This window comes from Cinclus cinclus, chromosome 6 (assembly GCF_963662255.1).
Source record: "Cinclus cinclus chromosome 6, bCinCin1.1, whole genome shotgun sequence".
Classification (NCBI taxonomy): domain Eukaryota; kingdom Metazoa; phylum Chordata; class Aves; order Passeriformes; family Cinclidae; genus Cinclus; species Cinclus cinclus.
The window spans coordinates 9286829-9304264 of record NC_085051.1 but is presented as its reverse complement, the minus strand read 5'-3'; the positions used below and the strand labels follow the sequence as shown (position 1 = coordinate 9304264).

The 17436-nt window shown below is 60.6% G+C and overlaps 3 protein-coding genes across 8 annotated transcripts; 2 read left to right on the top strand and 1 right to left on the bottom strand.

Annotated features, from left to right (window-relative positions):
• Positions 1 to 396: 396 nt before the first annotated feature.
• Positions 397 to 1762, top strand: MRPL16 (mitochondrial ribosomal protein L16). The gene is made up of 4 exons (XM_062495132.1): positions 397 to 478; positions 756 to 821; positions 926 to 1074; positions 1220 to 1762. Exons 1-4 carry the CDS (start codon positions 397 to 399, stop codon positions 1703 to 1705), a joined length of 783 nt encoding a protein of 260 aa, XP_062351116.1. The 3' UTR covers positions 1706 to 1762.
• An 806-nt stretch (positions 1763 to 2568) lies between these two features.
• On the bottom strand, positions 2569 to 8590 carry STX3 (syntaxin 3). Of its 2 annotated transcripts, none has more exons than XM_062494368.1 (10): positions 8557 to 8590; positions 7239 to 7351; positions 7060 to 7159; positions 6887 to 6961; positions 6701 to 6768; positions 6009 to 6117; positions 5732 to 5805; positions 5510 to 5644; positions 4688 to 4798; positions 2569 to 2657 (listed from the first exon to the last, which is right to left on the bottom strand). In XM_062494368.1, the coding sequence occupies exons 1-10, from the start codon at positions 8588 to 8590 to the stop codon at positions 2580 to 2582; spliced, it is 897 nt and encodes a 298-aa protein (XP_062350352.1). In that variant the 3' UTR covers positions 2569 to 2579. The 2 variants fall into 2 exon arrangements, with proteins under 2 accessions (XP_062350352.1, XP_062350353.1); XM_062494369.1 differs by having other exon boundaries at positions 7239 to 7316; positions 8561 to 8590.
• A 1069-nt stretch (positions 8591 to 9659) lies between these two features.
• On the top strand, positions 9660 to 17397 carry PATL1 (PAT1 homolog 1, processing body mRNA decay factor). Of its 5 annotated transcripts, XM_062494223.1 has the most exons (19): positions 9660 to 9707; positions 10183 to 10294; positions 10378 to 10610; positions 10693 to 10767; positions 11347 to 11541; positions 11634 to 11735; positions 11905 to 11994; positions 12109 to 12341; positions 12414 to 12503; positions 12633 to 12816; positions 13811 to 13934; positions 14023 to 14120; positions 14203 to 14262; positions 14370 to 14518; positions 14824 to 14983; positions 15153 to 15302; positions 15675 to 15766; positions 15905 to 16054; positions 16212 to 17397. In XM_062494223.1, exons 1-19 carry the CDS (start codon positions 9693 to 9695, stop codon positions 16231 to 16233), a joined length of 2334 nt encoding a protein of 777 aa, XP_062350207.1. In that variant the 5' UTR covers positions 9660 to 9692; the 3' UTR covers positions 16234 to 17397. The 5 variants fall into 5 exon arrangements, with proteins under 5 accessions (XP_062350207.1, XP_062350205.1, XP_062350204.1 ...); XM_062494221.1 differs by having other exon boundaries at positions 12130 to 12503; XM_062494220.1 differs by having other exon boundaries at positions 10690 to 10767; positions 12130 to 12503.
• The last annotated feature ends 39 nt before the right edge of the window (positions 17398 to 17436 follow it).

The following is a 17436-nucleotide window of genomic DNA, read 5'->3' as shown; positions in this document are numbered from 1 at the left end:
AGGGGGTGGAGGCACGTGTCCTGCAGAGACACCGTGCTGACGTCACAGCGCTGCGGGTGCGACACCTGTGTGACGTCACAGCCCCGCCTCGCCCCAGCGCTCACCCCTTTGTGACGTCACGGCCCCAGGCAGCCCACCCCGAATCCAAACCCAGCTACTGGGAAGGATATGAAACCCATCCCCATATACCCAGTACACCAGCCCCGCACAAAGGGTGGGAGCACATCCAGGACACTTCCAGCACCTCCTGACGCCACTGAGGGACCGCCGGGTCCGCCGGCGACTCCCGCCCGCTGCGGGGCTGGGAATGGGATGTGCAGCGCTTCCCTCCGGAACTAATGTTCCCGCCACTTTTCCCGGCCGGACCACGGGCGGGGCGTGTTTGGGGACGGACCAATGGCGGCACCCTTGCAGCACTTCCGGCTTGTCCCGGCGATGTGGCGATGGCGGCTCCTGGGGCCGCTCCGGGCCGGGGGAGGTCAGGGGGGGCTTGGCCGCGCTCCGAGGGGGGGTTCAGAAGGGTGGGGGGAACTTCCCGGGCGGCTGGGGCTCGGGGGGGGGCTCGGGCGGGCGCTGGAAGGACTGACCCCGGGGAGGTACCAAGGGTTTCGTGAGGCTCCTGGCTGGGCTGTGGTGGCTTGGGGAGATCTTGAGATCGGGAAGGGGAGGTCCGCGGGGTCTCTCCTCCTCTCCCGGCCCTGCCCGAGACCCCCCACGCCCACAGCCGTGACCCCCCCTCCCGCTCTGTCCCGCAGGTCCCGGCGGCGTCGCGGTTCCCCGGGCGGGGCTCAAGAAGTTGGCGCTGCCCCCGGATTACAGCGGTGAGGGGCACGGACGGCGGGAGAACTCTGCGAGGGGTGGCGGGGGCACTCCCCAGTCTGTTCCCGAAGATCCCGGTAATCCTGATGCTGGTGTTCTCCGGCAGGGATCACCATCCCGGAGAAGCCGAAGCTGAAGTTCATGGACAAGGTGCCGGCAGTGCCCAAAGTCCGACGGGAGCCCCGGCAGCTCCGTGACATCCGTGGCCCATCCCAGGAAGCCACTGACTTCACCGAGGGACAGTACGGGATCCTGGTGAGCAGGAACAGGCAGCGCACAAACCGGGGGGGGAGGATACCGGAGGCTGGGATTGCGTGTCCCTGTTCCCAGGCAGGAACATGTGTCCTGACACGGGACCCTCCATCGTGTCCCTGAGCTCTCCCACCCTGTCCCCCCACAGGCTTTGGGCGGGGGGTACCTGCACTGGGGCCACTTTGAGATGATCCGCCTGACCATCGGCCGCAGCATGGATCCGAAAAACATGTTCGCCGTGTGGCGCGTGCCTCCCCCTTCCAAGCCAGTGACGCGAAAAAGTCTGGGACACCGGATGGGGGGCGGGAAGGGCCCCATCGACCACTACGTGACGGCGGTGAAGAGCGGGAGGCTGGTGGTGGAGGTGGGCGGGCACTGCGAATTTGGGGAGATCCAGCCCTTCCTGGCCCGCGTGGCCCAGAAATTGCCCTTCCCGGCCGTGCCTGTCAGCCGGGAGAGCCTCCAGGAGATGCGGCGGGAAGAGGAAGAGAAGAGGCTGAACAACCAAAATCCCTGGACTTTCGAGCGCGTGGTGACCTCCAATATGTTGGGGATGAGGAAATATCTGAGCCCCTATGACTTGAAGCTCAAGGGACGCTACTGGGGCAAGTTTTTCCTGAAGCACAGAGTGTGAGGAGCAGCTGGATTCCTTTTGGAATTAAACTTTTCCATGAGAGTCTGGAGTAGGGCTGGGAGCATCCTGAAGGATACATGGGTCAGGGTTTGAGGGATGAAGATCTTTATCCCAAGGTGGGATTTGGAGCTGGAAACATGGAGCTGGGGGATAAATGGATTGGGGTTTGAAGCATGAGGCTCTCTATCCTGAAGTAGATTTTAGAGCTGGGAGCATCTTGAGGGATCCATGGATCAGGTTGGAGCCAGGAAGCAGTGTGGGTGAGCTCTTTATTGAGGAGGAAGGCTCCAGCATGGGTGGCTGCACATCCAAGGAGCTCCAAGCACAGGGAGAGGCTCCTCCGGCCGCCCCAGCAAGGCAGAGCCCTGTGTGTGTCCCCCCCTCCCCCAGGACATGGCCCCTCAGCCATTGCGTGCCACCGAGGAGGGGCTGCTTGTCACAGCGGCCACTGACTGTCACCCGAGTGGAGGAGCGAGGGGACTTTGGCGCTGGCAGGGGAGTAGGGAGTGCCGTGGGTGGGCTCCACTCCTCCAGGGACACGTGGGATGTCCTCGGGGCTCCGGGGATCAGGGCTTGGCCGGGGTCTCTCCGATGGATCATCCAGGCAGGGGGGCAGGATGGGGAAAGGCCACCTGTGAGAGGGAGGAAGATGTGAGGTGACACTCAGGAAGCGGATGTGGCTCCCAGGGCTGTCACCATCCCCATCCATTCCCAGTGTGGCAGCCTGGGGACACTCAGGGTGCATCCAACCCTGGCAAGGCCCAAACCCCCTCCCTGGGACTGGGGGGGGGGGGGGGGGGGGGGGGGGTACCAGGGACCCCCTGTGCCAGCCCCGGCTCTGTCCCTGTCACCTGGAGGGCAGCAGGTGGGGGGCTCAGGCAAAGATGCTCGCGATGCTGGATGCCAGGATGATGACGAGGATGATGCAGCACAACATGATCATGATCTTCTTCTGCTCAGGGAGACAGGGAATGTGAGGCAGGGACACAGTTGGGGAGGGGGACAGGGACAGGGAATGGGCTGGGGAGTGGGGAAAGGAATAGGGAGGGGGCAACTAGGGTAGGGGCTGTGGAGTGAGAAGAAAGGACAGAGATAGGGCAAGGACAAGAACAGGGGCTGGGAAGGGGACAGGGAAGGTGGCAGGACAGGTGTGAGCTGGTTCTGTGTAGCTCATGGAGGTGACACTGCCAGAGTGCCCTGGGACAGGTGACCAAACGCTGTGACTTACCCAAAAACTTGGTGGGGGGTGGGGGCACAGTCTGGACAGGGCCCAGGAGTTGGGAATGTCCCCAGCCCTGTGCTTCCCCCTGGTGTCCTACAGCACCGGGAAACGGGGCCGGTCCAGCCCCCAGAACCCAGGGGCACCAGGAGGCGAGCCGGAGTCATGCTGGTGGCTTTGGGTGTTGCCGGTGGCAGCACCGAGAGGAGGCACAGGGCAGGATCAGCGGGATTTTATTACAACGGGAGTTAAATATCCATGATCAACACATCCTCCCGCCCCGACCTCGAAGCCAAGAGGGGACAGACACCCAGACAGCTCCGTCTGTCACAGCATGGTGACAACAAACAACGCTGGTGCCAGCAAGCCCCGTGTCCTGTCCCTATTCCTGCCCTCATTCCGCTGGGATGCCTGTGCAAGTGAGCGTCCGGCCCTGGGATTTGTGTCTTTGTCACTCCTCGCTGGTGAGGCAGCAGTGGCTGTGTTCCCACGGAGGGAATCCTGTCCCCTTCATGCGGGGGACATGAGGGGCAGATCCGAGGGAGCGGCAGGATGGGCGGGAAAGGCGGCGGAGCTCGCGGCGGGAACCGGGACAATCAGGGCTGGGAGCAACAGGTCCGGGAGGAGCAGGGAGAGGAGGGGTCCAGGATCAGAGCCGGGGAGGATCCCGCCGGGAGGTGACATCGCTGGGATGGTCGGGAGCGTCTGGAGGAGGGAAAGGGGAGCTGGAGGCGCTGGCGGGAAAGGGGAGTGCAGCAGGAAGGAGGGAGAGGGAGTGGCAGAGATGGGTGTGAGGAAGAGACAAAATCCAGAGCCTGAAGCAACACGGACCCCCGAGGAACGCAGACCCTCGAGCAACACAGACCCTCAAGCACTGCAAATCCCAAAAAGTGCAGACCCCAAACAGCACAGACCCCTGAGCACCAGAGACCCCTGAACATCACAGAGGCCTGAGCACAGCAGAACCCCCAAAAACACAGACCCCAGAGCACCATGGGCCCCCAAACATTGCAGACCCCCAAGTAGTGCAGAGCCTCAAAGAACAACCCCAGCACCGCAGACCTGAGATCACCAAATCCAGAGCCCAGCCCCATAACAGCCCCAAATCCCAAAGCACTGGAGCCCCCCAAGCAGCAAGTGACACTGGCATCCCCCAGGGCTCTGTGTCCCTGCAGTGGGAGTCCCCTGCCCCCCAACACTTACAGACCCCTGCCCCAGGGGCTATTTCATGTTCAGCCCCACCGAGAGTCCAGTGATCAGGGCAACTGTCCCCAGCAAGACCACGGCCACTGCCACCAAAATCAGCAGCCTCTGGGGGAACAGGGGCAAGTCGGGGGTGGTGACACCTGTCCCCAGTGGGGAGGACATAGGGGCATCAAGGGGCCCTGAAGAGCCAGAGGTGCTGCAGAGCCCTGGGGATGGGCCAGGAGGGGCTGAATCCTCACCAGCTCATCCCACCTGAGGGTGAGAGGGGGCTCAGGGGTGGCAGTGGGACATAAAGGGACAGAGCTGCCAACCTCCCATGGGGTCACTGGGGGGAGGTGGGAGTTATTTGGGTCAGCTGGGGGATATGAGGGGTGGCTGAAGGGGACAGGAGGTGACTGAGGAAAATAAAGGGATCTCAAGGCTGATGGAAGATATGGGGAGGTTCTGGGGACACTGTAAGGTGTGAAGGCACAGAGGGGGACTCTGGGATGCTGGGGGCTACAGAGGGGACACTGGGGGATATGGAGGGGACATGGGGAGCTGTCGGTCTGTCTCACCCTCCTGGCCTCACTTTGGTACTTCACAGCCTTTTTGGTGTCGGCCACGGCCCGTTCCACGAATCCAACAGACTGGTCCATGTTGTTCTCTATGCGGTCAATCATGGCTCCCTAGGGAGCACCCAGGGAACACAGAGAAAGGGGGGGACACTGAGAGCACCCCGGGGTGCTGGCACCCACCCACCTGGCACGCCTGGCCCCAGCACCGGATCGTCTCCGTGCTCTGCTCCACATGCTCAGCTCCACCTTATCCAGCAGCCCACCCTGGGGGAGAAGGGAAAGGGTTGGTGGGGACACAGTGACACAGCCCCACAGCACATGGCACGCTCACACACGCAGGTACTCACCCATCCCCAGGGCACACAGCAGCTCCTCTCGTGGCATGGGGGGACAGAGAGGGGCTGAGAGAGGGGACAGCACCACCGCACGGTGGGGGACACTCCTGTGTCCCCTCCAGGCCACCACGGGCTGGTGGGTGGCTCCATGGGAACATGTGCAATGGTCACTACCCCAGTACATATTGCTCTGTGGCTGGATCCCCCTGTGCACTCCCCTTGGCTACTCCATGGTGCTGTGCAGGTCCCTTTGACCCCACACTCAGGTCCCTGCTTGTCCCTAGTCCCCTTTGCATAGGTCCCCGCTCATTCCTGTCACCCTGTGCCCAAATCCCTGCTCATGTCCATGTCCCCATACACAGCTCATCCCTGTGACCCCACACCCAAGTTCCTGCTTGTCCCTGCTTGTCCCCATGCTCAGGTCCCTGTCCACAGGCCCCTGCTCGTTTCTGTGACCCTATACGCAGGTCCCTGCATGTCCCCGTACCTGATTCTCCACCAGCATGGCGATGTCCACGAACATGTCGTGGAGCTCCTTGATGCTGCTCTCCAGGCGCACGATGTCCTTGTGCCGCCCCTCGATCTCGCTCAGCGCCTGCTTCGAGATCTGCGAGTCCATGATCTGCAGGGACAGGGGAAAGTCAGCGGGGAGGCCTGGCCCTGTGACACACCCCCATGTCCCCTGGCATCCCCTCATGTCGGGGCTCACCCCCGAGGTGAAGATGGAGGGGTTCCCACTCTCCAGCATCTCCTCCAGCTCCTCGTCCGTCGTGTTCTTGCCGGCTGGGGGCACGTGGGGAGAGGTGGGAACAGGCCCCTCTCCAGTTTGGGGTAAGGGGCGGGGTCTGCAGGGTCTAGCTCCACCCACTTAACTAAACTTGGTCAGGTAGGAGGGGTCTCTGTGAGTTTGCTCCTCCCACTTTAGGAATAAAGCGGGTGTGGATGCCCAGCCTTGCCCACCCCACCCCAGTGACTTGGTCACGCACTGATTTCCAGCTGGCGCTGGATCCGGCCCTTGCTCCGCTCCCGGAAATCCACCTGAGCCTCGTTGTACTTGGTCATGACATCCACGAACTTGCGGGACAGGACGGAGTGCTGGGGACAGGGACAGGGATGTGAGAATGGGGATGGGGACAGGGACTTTGGGATGGGGACACCCCAGGGCATGGTGTGACCCCAGGGGGCTGCACCTCGTCCTGGGGATGAGGATATGGAACACCCCAGGCATGGCATATCCCCACAGGCCGTTTTCACAGGGGACAGGGACATGGAACACCCCAGGCATGGCATATCCCCATGGGCCATTTTCACAGGGGACAGGAGTGAGGACAGAGGTGTGACACTGCCCAGGGGACAAGATGAGGTGCTGGGGATGGGGACAGGAAGTCAGATCAGTGACATTCTGAGCATGGCATGTTCCTCATCCCAGGATGGACAGGACAATGTGCTGGGAGTGAGGACAGTGGCATGAAACCCAGAGGAGCCTGGATGGAGCATATCCCAGCACAGGGTGACAGGACAGAGTGTTGGGGACAGGGCAGAGGGACACAGAGCCTGGGATCACAGGGTGCTGCTGGGGATAGAACTGGGACACTTGGGGACCCCTGGACATGCCACATTCCCAGCCCATGGGGGACAGAGTGGGACCTGGGGACATTGGCTGTGGACCAGAGCTCACCTGGGACTTGCGTATCCGGAGGTCAGCTGAGGATCGTGCCTCGTCCTGCTCGATGTTCCTCTCCATACCTGGAGAGAGACAGACCTCAACCCATCAGGATCCTTTCCCACTGCCAGCCCCAATGATCCCAGAGTCCCAGGAGGACAGGGACACCCGTGACATGGCAGTGGGGACAGAGCCACTCACTCTTCAGCTTGTTACGGACACTGTTGGCCATTTTCTTGATCTCTGCCGTCAGCTGCTCCAGGTCATCTTTGGTCTCTGTGGGATCACAGGTGTGAGCCACCATGGCAATGTCCCCAGGGAGACTCCTGTCCCATGACCAGGGGAGGCTGTGGGGACACTGTGACAGCACTCACTCTGCTCTGGGATGGGGGCTGAGAGGATGATGCTGTAGAGCTTCTTGGCTTCCTCCACGTTCTCTGAGATCTTGTCGATATTCTGCCGGGTCTCCTCAATCTGGGCAGGCCCAGGAGGATTTTGGGGGGGTTAGGAGGCAGCCCTATGCCCCCCAGCCCTGCTCCCAACCCTCCCTCACCTCCGAGAAGAACTCATCCATGAACGCTGTGTTGTCCACGGCGATCTCCAGCTCCTCCTCGTCATCTGCATCCTGCTTCTGTTGGGACACAGCGCTCAGAGCCCTGCCAGAGCCCCCCAGGGCCCCCCCGGGGGTGACAGGGACACGGGCAGAGTAGCCATGGTGATGTGGTGGCACAGGGGGGAACATCTGCAGTGGGGGAGAGCCGGGGGGGGGCTGAGCCCAGCTCACATCTGGCAACACATGGCTGGGAATTAAGGGATTGTTTGGCTTGGAGGGAATGGGGACAGCAATGGGATGGGGATGGGACAGGGTTTATGTCCCAAACCGTGGCCTCACAACAGGTCTGGGGCAGCACTGAGGGGCACAAGTGTGGCTGGTGCCCCTCACCCTGGTGTTGTGCCCAGGCCCCCACCCATGTGCTCCCAAATCCCACCCTTCCCCAAACTCAGTCTCAGCCCTTCTGCCTCCCCTCACCCCCTCAGCTCCACCAGAACCCTGGAGGTATTGTTGGGGTGTCCTGGAGAGGGGGACAGACCCCAGGCTGGGACCCCCCAACCCCCTCCTCCTGCTGCCAGAGTAAAAATAAAATTAATCCCTTCACTCCCTCCTGAGGGTTTTATCTGATGGCTCCATAATCCTGGTAAATCCCTGCCAAGCCTCCCTGCCATGGCTAGGGCCCGGCTGTGAGTTGGGGGCCTGCTGGGACCCCCTCAATCCGTGGGGAGCTGACGCTGGGGAGCAGGGGGAACCCCCCAGGAGTTAGGGGAAGTGGGGCCCCATGGAGGAGCGGGAAAAGGGAGAAGGAAGTGGCACTGGTGGCACCATTGGGGAAGTGTGGGGTGCAGAATGGGGTGCAGGCACCCCAAATCCACAGCCATCCCTTGTGGGATGGGCAACCCCATAGGCCCATAGGGTGGGAGTTGGTGTCCCCCCATTGAACCCCACGGCATGGGGGGACAGGACTAGACTGGGGGGGTGGGGTCACGTCACCCAAAACACCCACTGTCCCCCCAAACCGCATGGGATGACCCCCCCGTCCCTCCCACCTGACACCCCCGTTGTAGGGAGGCTCAGGGTCACCCATCTGCTATGGGGTGACCCCTGTGACACCCTCACGCACAGTGGGGTGGCATTTCAGTGACATCCACCCTGTGATATCCCCATCCACCACGGACGTGGCTTTTGGGGTCCCCTCTCCCCGTGATGCCCCCACCCACCACGGGATGGTGGTCTCGGGGACTCCCATCCCGGTGTCATCCTTTTCCTGAGGGGCTCCCTGGGGTGTCCCCTGTCCTGTCCCCACGCTGGGGGTCCCTCACCGCCTTGAGCTGTTCCAGCCGGTCCTTCATGGTGTCCCCAAAGGCTGGGGGGGCGCGGGGGGGTCCCCGTCGTCGCCCACCGCAGGGATGGGGGATGTCACCCTCGGTCCTCGCCGCTCGGCCAGGCCTCCTACATCCAGGCGAGGTGGCGGGTGGCCCTGTCCCCGGTGCTTGTCCCCAAGCCCGGGGCTGTCCCTGCGCTAATCCCCAGTGACGGGCACAAGGAAGGCGCCGAGGGGAGGGACGAGGTGGAGCCGCCCCTTCACCTGGGACACGCGGGGACACCGGACCCGCTCAAGGAGGCAGCTGGGGGTGGCCCCCGGGCACCCCGGGAGGTGACAGAGGTGAGGATGTGGGTTTGGAGGCCATGAGGAAGCTGATCCCCCATGGGGTTCACACGGTGAGGACGTGTCACCCCTCTGCCACGTGTGGCTGCAGCGGGAGGACGGCTGGGGACAGGAACACGGCTGGTGGGACACAGCTGTGGATGTGAGTCACAGCTGGGGACACGGCTGGGGGCAGGGGACACGACTCATGGGGACAAGGCTGCGGATAGGGGTCACATCTGGGGACACAGCTGGGGGCGGGACACAGCTGTGGATTCAGGACACAGTTGGGGGGACACGGCTGGAGACGGGACATGAGCAGGCACAGGGGACAGCTTGAGGACATGGCTGCAATTAGGGGACACAACTGAGGGTCGTGAAGGAGGACAGAGCTCAGGGCTGGGAGAAACACGGCTGGGGACAGGGGACATGGGTGGGAGACATGACGGCGCGTGGGACACAGCTGGGGACAGGGCTGGGAGGGCACTGCCAGGGGCTATGGATGGGGTGATATTGATTATGGGTGGGGTGACACTGGGGGAGCACGGCTGCGGGCGGGAGACATACAGGTGTCACCACTGTGAGTGGGAGAAAAAAGGACGCTACGCCTTTAAGAAACACACACGAGGGGGCGTACCCGCTAGCGGGCGTGGCCCACATTGACCACGCCCCATCGCGCGGCGGTGGGCGGGGACAGTAGCGGCGGATGACGTCATGCGACTGCGCCCGTGCCGGCGCATGCGCGGCGGGGCCCGGGGCCTGGTCGGGCGGCGCGGAGCCTACGGGCGGGGGGCGCCGGCGCCGCCATGTTCCGGTACCCGGTGAGCGGGGAGGGGTCGGGGAGGGGCCGGCGGGGACCAGGGAGGGCGGAGCCCCGCGGGGCCTGCGAGAGAACCGCGTCGGAACGGCACCGGGGCGGTGTAACGGGGTGGGGGGGGGTATAACGGGCTGGGGCGGGGAAGGTAAAATGAATTGGGAAGGGCAGTCACTAAGGGAGTCTGAGGGGCTGGGAGGGGGCTCCAGAGTGGCAGAAGGAGTCTGGGGGGCACTGGGGAACTCTAACGGGCTGGGGGAGCGTATAACGGGACGGGTCACCCTTTAGGTCTGGAGGGGTCATTGGGGAGATATAACGGGTTGGGGAGTGACTGCGTAGCAATAATGGGTTGGGGGGATTTCCAGGGGTGGATAGTGGGGCTGGGATAGGTATCGCTGTTGGGGGGGTTGTTGTATAGGTGTAATGGGTTGGGGGGCCATCAGGAGGTACAGTGGAGCTGACCCTATTCCCGGCTGTCTCAGTCCCTGGAGGACTGCCCCCTGGACGAGGATGAAGATGCCTTCCAGGCCCTGGGAGAGGAGGATGAAGACATCGACCAGTTCAATGATGACACCTTCGGGGCCGGGGCCGTCGGTGAGACCCTGAGATCACCCCCAGATCCCTCTGACCCCACAGATCCCCCCAGCCCACATCCCTCACTCTGTGCCCCCTTGCAGATGATGACTGGCAGGAGGCCCACGAGCGGCTGGCAGAGCTGGAGGACAAGGCTGGGTTGAGCCGGGAGCCGGACGGTCCTGTTGGGAATGACGGGGATGTTCTGGGTGATCCCGGGGATGTTCTGGGTGATCCTGAGGACGCACTGGCCGAGCGGCTCACCCGGCTCGTCATTGACAGTGAGCTGGAAGACCCAGCCATCATGCAGGCCGTGCACACCAGGGATCCCCCGCAGGTGGGAATGGGCTGGGGGATGCAGGGGGATGTGGGAATGGATCCCTCAGCACCCTCCTGACTCTCCATGTGCTCTGCAGCAGCCTGGAGGGCTGAATTCCAGCATTTGGAGCAGCTCAGCTGTGCTGCAGTGCATCCGGGGACCGCTCCTCACTCAGGTAGGGTCCTGGGGGCAGAGGGCTCTGCCCTGGTGATCTCAAGTGCCTGTGGGAGCCAGCTGGGAGGGATAAACTGTTTCTGGGATAGCAGAGCATCCTGCTTCCCTCTGGCTGCATCTGTGGCCTGTGGGGGACCCTCATAGCTGTCACCCTTGGTCCCCCCCTTGGACCCTGGAGGGCTGGGATGGTGGATTTTTTGCTGTTCTGGGATGCCTGGTGTTGTCTGAGGGATTTCAGGGCTCCCAGCAGGATTTGGGAATGTTGATGCCTGGAGGCAGAGGATTTTTTTGTTGTTGTGGTTTCATTAAGAGTCAGGCTTTGAAGTGCTGCGTGTCCAACCTTCTCCCAGCCCTCTCCTGGCTCTGCCAGGCTGGGAGGTGACCCAGAATTCCCAACCCACGCCCTGTTATCCCAAATGGGATGCTCTTGGTAGTCACATGTGCTCCGGGAATGCCCAGCGTCTTGCGGAGATCCCGGGGAGGCGCAGTGGAGAGCTGACAGGAGGAAGGGGGGACACTGACCCTCCTCCCTGTCCCAGCCTGTGACTCCAGGGGCGTGTCCCTCTCATTCCTCCCGCAGGAGATGCCGTCAGTGTCCGTGCTGGATTATGCCTTGCCCCAGAGGCCTCCGCAGGCTCGGGATGAGGAGCGGGATCCGTCGGAGCGGGCGCTGCCCCGGCGCTCCTCGTCCCCCATCATTGGAAGCCCCCCAGTCCGGGCCGTTCCCATTGGCACCCCCCCCAAACAGGCCGCCATCCCAAACTTTAACCAGCAGGTACCTCCTCGCTTCCCAGCTTCCCACTGCTCCCAAGGTTGCAAGCTGCTTCCCAGGTCACAGGAGTGACTGTGCTACTTGCCTCCTCCCAGATCCTGTGTCCCAAGCCTGTCCACATCCGAGCTACCATGCAGCAGCGTTATCCTGCTCCCTATGGAGAGAGGATGTCCCCCAACCAACTCTGCAATGTTCCGGTATCCAGCTTGCTCTCCTCCTTTTTGGGGATTGATGACCAGCCCCCCCAAAACCTCCCTGTGTTCCTGTGGCTCATCCCCATTCCATGGAGCCTGCCCTTCCTGGGATTTGTCCCATCTGCCAGTCGTGGTCTCTGACTGGGGTTCCTTTTCCCAACTCTTTCCCCAGAATTCCTCCCTCCTGGGCCATCCATTCCCCCACAGCGTCTCTCCCGTTCTCACACACCTGCAGAGAGCCCAGCTGCTCGGAGGAGCCCAGGTAAAGCTCCTTCCTGTGCTTTATCCCACCATTCTCTCTGTGTAGCTCTGGGACTTGGCTCTCCATGGCTCTTGCTGGCCATCCTAGATCCTTTTCCCACCTGGCTGACTCCAGGTGTCTTCTCTGCTCCTCCAGGCCGGCCGAATGTCCCCCAGCCAGTTTGCCCGGGTGTCAGGGCTGGTGGGGAGCCCGCTGCCCTCTGTGAATCCCAAGCTGCTCCAGGGCAGAGTTGGGCAGATGATGTCCCCGGCCGGAGGGTTCCGTGCCTTTTTTGGGGCTCCCCCTGCCCCGCCCCCCTCGCAGCTGCCCCACCCTCCGGGCCCTGGATCTCACCTGCAGAACCTGAGGTCGGTGCTGTCCCTGTCCCAGCATCCCACCCGCTCCCTGCATCCATCACTGACAATTCCCACTCTCCCCAGGCCGCAGCCCCAGATGTTCCGGCCGGACACGACCCATTTGCACCCCCAGCACCGCCGGCTCCTGCACCAGCGGCAGCAGCAGAACCGGAAGTGAGTGTGGGGACAGGGACAGGGCCGTGTGGCACGGGGACGTGTCCTGCTTCCGGGGTCACCTGTCCCCCCTCTCTGTCCCTTCCTGTAGCTCCGGTGTGCTCACGGGTGCCCTTCTTCTCCTGCCAGCCAGCACCGGAGCCTCAACGGCTCCGGGGGGGACCGAGGGGGCCACCGGAGCAGCCATCAGGAGCAGATCCGTAAGGATCCCTACGCCAACCTCATGCTGCAGCGGGAAAAGGACTGGGTGTCCAAGATCCAGATGATGCAGCTGCAGAGCACTGATCCCTACCTGGATGATTATTATTATCAGGTACTCAGGAGCGGGATCTTCCCCCTGTCTGTTGGGTATTGGGTGGGAAGGGGATGTCAATCCAGAGAGAGATGCAGTGGGTTGTTTTCCTTCCTGGTAGAGGAAGGCAGAGGGATAGGGTGGGATCCCTGGGAAGAGCTGACTCCTTTTATCTGGGCGTGATTTCCAGGAATGAGGAGATATTGGGGCTTCATAGATCTGGGATAACAGGAGAGCAGCTCCCCTCTGTCAGAAGTGTGGCAGAGCCAGGATAAAACCTCTGGAATGAGACAAGGGAGATGCTAAACAGAAAACTCAAGAGATCTGTGGGCAGGGAAAGGCTGACTCTGGTCTGACTGGGAATGGTAGTGGTGAATCCTGTGGGAATCCAAGGAGTGCAGTGGAGAAGGTGGATAGGGAGAGATTGCTCCTGCTTATTTCCAGTGTGGGAACAGGGAATATCAGACAGTGCTGGGAAAAGCCAGAGTTAGAGCAGGTGGAACAAGGTGGCAAGGTGGTGGCTGAGGGACTGTTTGAAGGTCCCAGAGGGGAGAGGGAAATGTCTGGGATGGACATTGGGAGACTGAATGGGGTGGGAGAACTGTGGCTGCTGGATCCACCCTCTCCTGAGCTGGCAGGTTTTTTTGGGGTCTGTGGATGAGCTGGTCCCAATAGAGAAGAGGAACTGGTGCAGGATGTGAGTCAGCAAAGCTCTGCTGTTGCGAAACCGGGTGGATGGTTTGGAGAGGCCCCAGCATGGTGCCAGTGGAGCAAGGCAGGCTAACTGGAATGTGCTGGGAAGGACTGGGAAGCCCACAAGGAGAGCAGATTTGTCATTGTCCTGAGAGAGGGCTGAGGAGGAGCCTCAGTATCCGTCATCCTGAGAGATGAGAGAGGAGCATGGACTCAACTGTGGCTTAAATGATGATATTGAGAAGATGATGGAGATGAGGAAAGGGAGATGGCCAATGGTTTTTTGGGAGAAGGCTCTCAACATTTCCTCTCCCTGCCTCAGAATTACTTCCAGAAGCTGGAGAAGTTGGCAGCCGCTGAGGAAGTGCACGGTGATGGTCCCAAGAAGGAGCGCACTAAACTCATTACCCCTCAGGTGGCCAAGCTGGAACACACCTACAAGCCAGGTAAAGCCCTCCAGCAGCCCCAGGGCTCCTTTCATCCAGGGATTGAGGGGGCTCATCCCTCGTCTTCCCTGCTACCTCCTTCCTGCAGTGCAGTTTGAGGGCTCGCTGGGAAAACTCACTGTCTCCAGTGTCAACAACCCCCGGAAGATGATCGATGCCGTGGTGACATCCCGCAGCGAGGATGACGTGAGTTCCTGACCTTCCTCCCTTCCCACACAGCCCTGTAGTTGCTTCCCAGGGCCGTAATTCCCTCTTCCCTCCCTGGCAGGAGACGAAGGAGAAGCAGGTCCGGGATAAGAGGCGACAGACTCTCGTCACCATTGAAAAGGTGAGTTTAAGGGGGATCGTCCCAACCCACAGAGGTCCATGGTGGGATAAAAAGTGGGCCAACCCAACCCGTTCCATGATTCCCTGAGGGATCCATGCTTCCTGCAGACGTACAGCCTCCTCCTGGATGTGGAGGACTACGAGCGCCGCTACCTCCTGAGCCTGGAAGGGGAACGGCCAGCCCTGATGGGAGAGAGGAAGCAGAAGATCTGTGACATGTATGACAATCTGAGGGGGAAGGCACCTGGGCAGGACAGGTGAGCAGGATTTGGGAGCTCCAACACTCTGGGACCACTGAAACCAGTTTGCCCAGAGGGCTGAAGTAACTCTTTTTTTAGCCATTTTAACCTCGCTGTGGTTACAAAGTCACAACTTCCATCCCCTGCAACTGGCAGAGTTGAGGATTAGGGATATCATTTCTGTGTAGTTTTTCCCTCCTTAGGGATGTTTTTTGAGGCACGGGTGTGATTTCCACATGGTGCTGGGGCAGATCCAGCCATGGGATAACCCTGGGATGCTCCCAGGTGAGGGTTGACACCTTTCTTCCTCCCTCCCTCCTCAGGCTGAGCGATGACCACTTCATGCAGATCATGTGCATCCGGAAAGGAAAGCGCCTGGTGGCCCGGATCCTTCCCTTCCTGGCTCCAGAGCAAGCCGCCGACATGCTCATGGCCACAGCCAGGAATCTGCCCTTCCTCATCAAGAAGGATGCTCAGGATGAGGTGAGGTTCCAGAGGCTGGGAGGGCTTCATGTGTCTTCAGGATGACCATTCCTGCCTTTCCTGGGAGGGTGCCAGAGGTTTGGAGGGGCTTTGTGGGAAAAGCTGTTTGCAATTCCAGTCAGGCACAGGGAAGGATGTGGAGCTCCCAACTGTGTTCCTTTCTCCACAGGTGCTTCCCTGCCTCTTGAGGCCCTTTTCCCACGTCCTCTACCACCTTCCCTTGGGAACAGTCACCAGCCTTGTGCAGCAGCTCATGAACCTACCTCAGAGCGCCGCCGCTCCCACCAACCTGCACCTCACTGCTGTGCTCCAAAACAAGGTGCTCCTCAGCCCCACCCCTTCCAGCCTTGGGAATTCCCCAGCAACCTCTCAGCACTGGGGTGTTCCCCTCACTAATTAACAAGGGTGTCTGGCACATTAATTAACGATCTGAGGTGGCCCTGGGCTCTGCTTCAGCCTGGCAGCAGCTTCTGGGTCCATCCCACTCTGCTCCATGCTCCAGTCCTGGAATTTGCAGTAGGAATGTTGCCCTATGGGGCTGGGAGTGGTCTGTGGTTTTTTCCTCCTCCTCCTCCTGCAAAGGCAGCTAGGGATCTTCCTGCCTGTGCCAGCATTCCAGGAGGGTTGGAAAGTGTCGGGGATTCTCCCAAGGAATGCTTGGAGGTGACAGATCCCCTCCCTGTCCCCACAGTTTGGTCTGTCCCTGCTGTACCTGGTCCTGAGCCGAGGGGAGGAATTGCAGAGCTCAGACACGAACACAGAGCTGATGCAGGACAACCAATGGTGAGTCCCTGTCCCGGGCTGGGATGCTTCTGTCTGGAATTTCACCACATTCCCAGCTCCTTGGGGAGGAATAGGCAGCCTCCAGGCTCCCAGAACCCCTACACCTCTCACTGCTCCCTTCTCCCGTTTTTCCGGCAGGACAGAGCTGATGCTGATGGCGACCCGGGAGCTCCTGCGGATCCCTCAGGGAGCCTTGGCAAAGCCCGTGTCCATCCCCTCCAACTTGATCTCCCTCTTCTCTCGTTACGTTGACCAGCAGAAGCTGAACCTGCTGGAGACGAAATTGCAGTGAGTGCCAGCCCTCTTTTCCCATGGGAATGTGCCCCTGTCCCACCAGGGGACTGGGAGAAGGGGGAAACCAGAGGTGGTGGTGCATCTAGAGAAGGACTGGAGTGGAGAATCGCTGCCTCCCTCTGATCCTGCTGCTGTTGTTCCCTGGTTCCAGCTTAGTGCAGGGGATCCGGTAGATCTCCGTGGCTCCTTGCCACCACCAGAATGTTCCAGAGGAAGGATGGAAGGAAGGAAAGAAGGATGGATGGAGGGCACACGGTTCACCCCACGCCTCCCCTGATGCCTGGCCTGGCACATGGGGCACATCTGCCCCCCAATCCCTGGATCAGCAGGAAGAGGGGGATGTTTGGCTGCTCCCCTCTTCCCCACAAAATGCTGCCTCCCCCTGCTGCTCCCAATTTCCCCCTCTGCACCCCCAAAAACTGCTACTTCCACCCCAAACAGACACATACACACACACACTAGTGAGGATCCCGTGAAGCGGGGAGCCCCTCGCTCCGCATCCATGGCCAGGGGTTCCCCACTGCTCCTTCTCCAGCCCTTCCCAAAAGCACTGAGCTCTGCTTCCTGCCCTTCCCCACACTGCACACACCTGACTCGCCTCGTCTTCCCAAAATTCAGCTCCTTCCCTCTCCCCTGGTCTCAGCCCCAGCAACTCTGGGGTGGGGGGGCACAGCCGAGTCTCTGTCCCCTCTGGATTGGATCCAGGTGGATTCAGCTGTGCTGCTCCTCGGGAAGGTGGTGGTGGTGGTGGTTGGGGGATAATTTTACCTTTTTTTTTTTTTCTTAAAAAAAAAAAAAAAAACAAGAGATTTGCACATGTAGGGATTTTACACCTCGGAATTCCTCCTGACATTAACCAGTCCTCCCCTCCGCTGCTTTCCCTCCAGTCCTTTCACTGTCCTTTTCCTCTGACAGATCAAGTGGAAAGTTCATTTATTATTATTGTTATTTTATTGGTTTTTTTCCCTTTTCTCCTGCTTTTTTTTCCTTTTTTTTTTCTTTTTCCCACTTTTTTGCTTCCTTTCATAGTTTCATTTGCTTGCAGTAATTTTATTTTTTTGTTTGGATTTTTTTTTTTCCCCCATCCCTCCCACTTTTCAGTTCTGGTTAATGAGAATAAAGTTTCTAAATTTACATTTTTATAGGGTATTGTAAATAAAGATGAATTGTATACGGCTGCCAGCCTGGTCTCTCCTCTGACGCGGACCACGTTCCGCGGCGTCCCCGCTCTTTCCCATCCGGGGGCTCGAACCCGCGACCCCCGGGAGTACCTCTGTGAGCAGAGGGTGTGGCTACGCCTCAGCCAATGGCAGCGCGCGTCGCGAGCAGCCCCGCCCCTCCACCAATCGCTGGCGTGTGACTCACCGCTGGCCGTC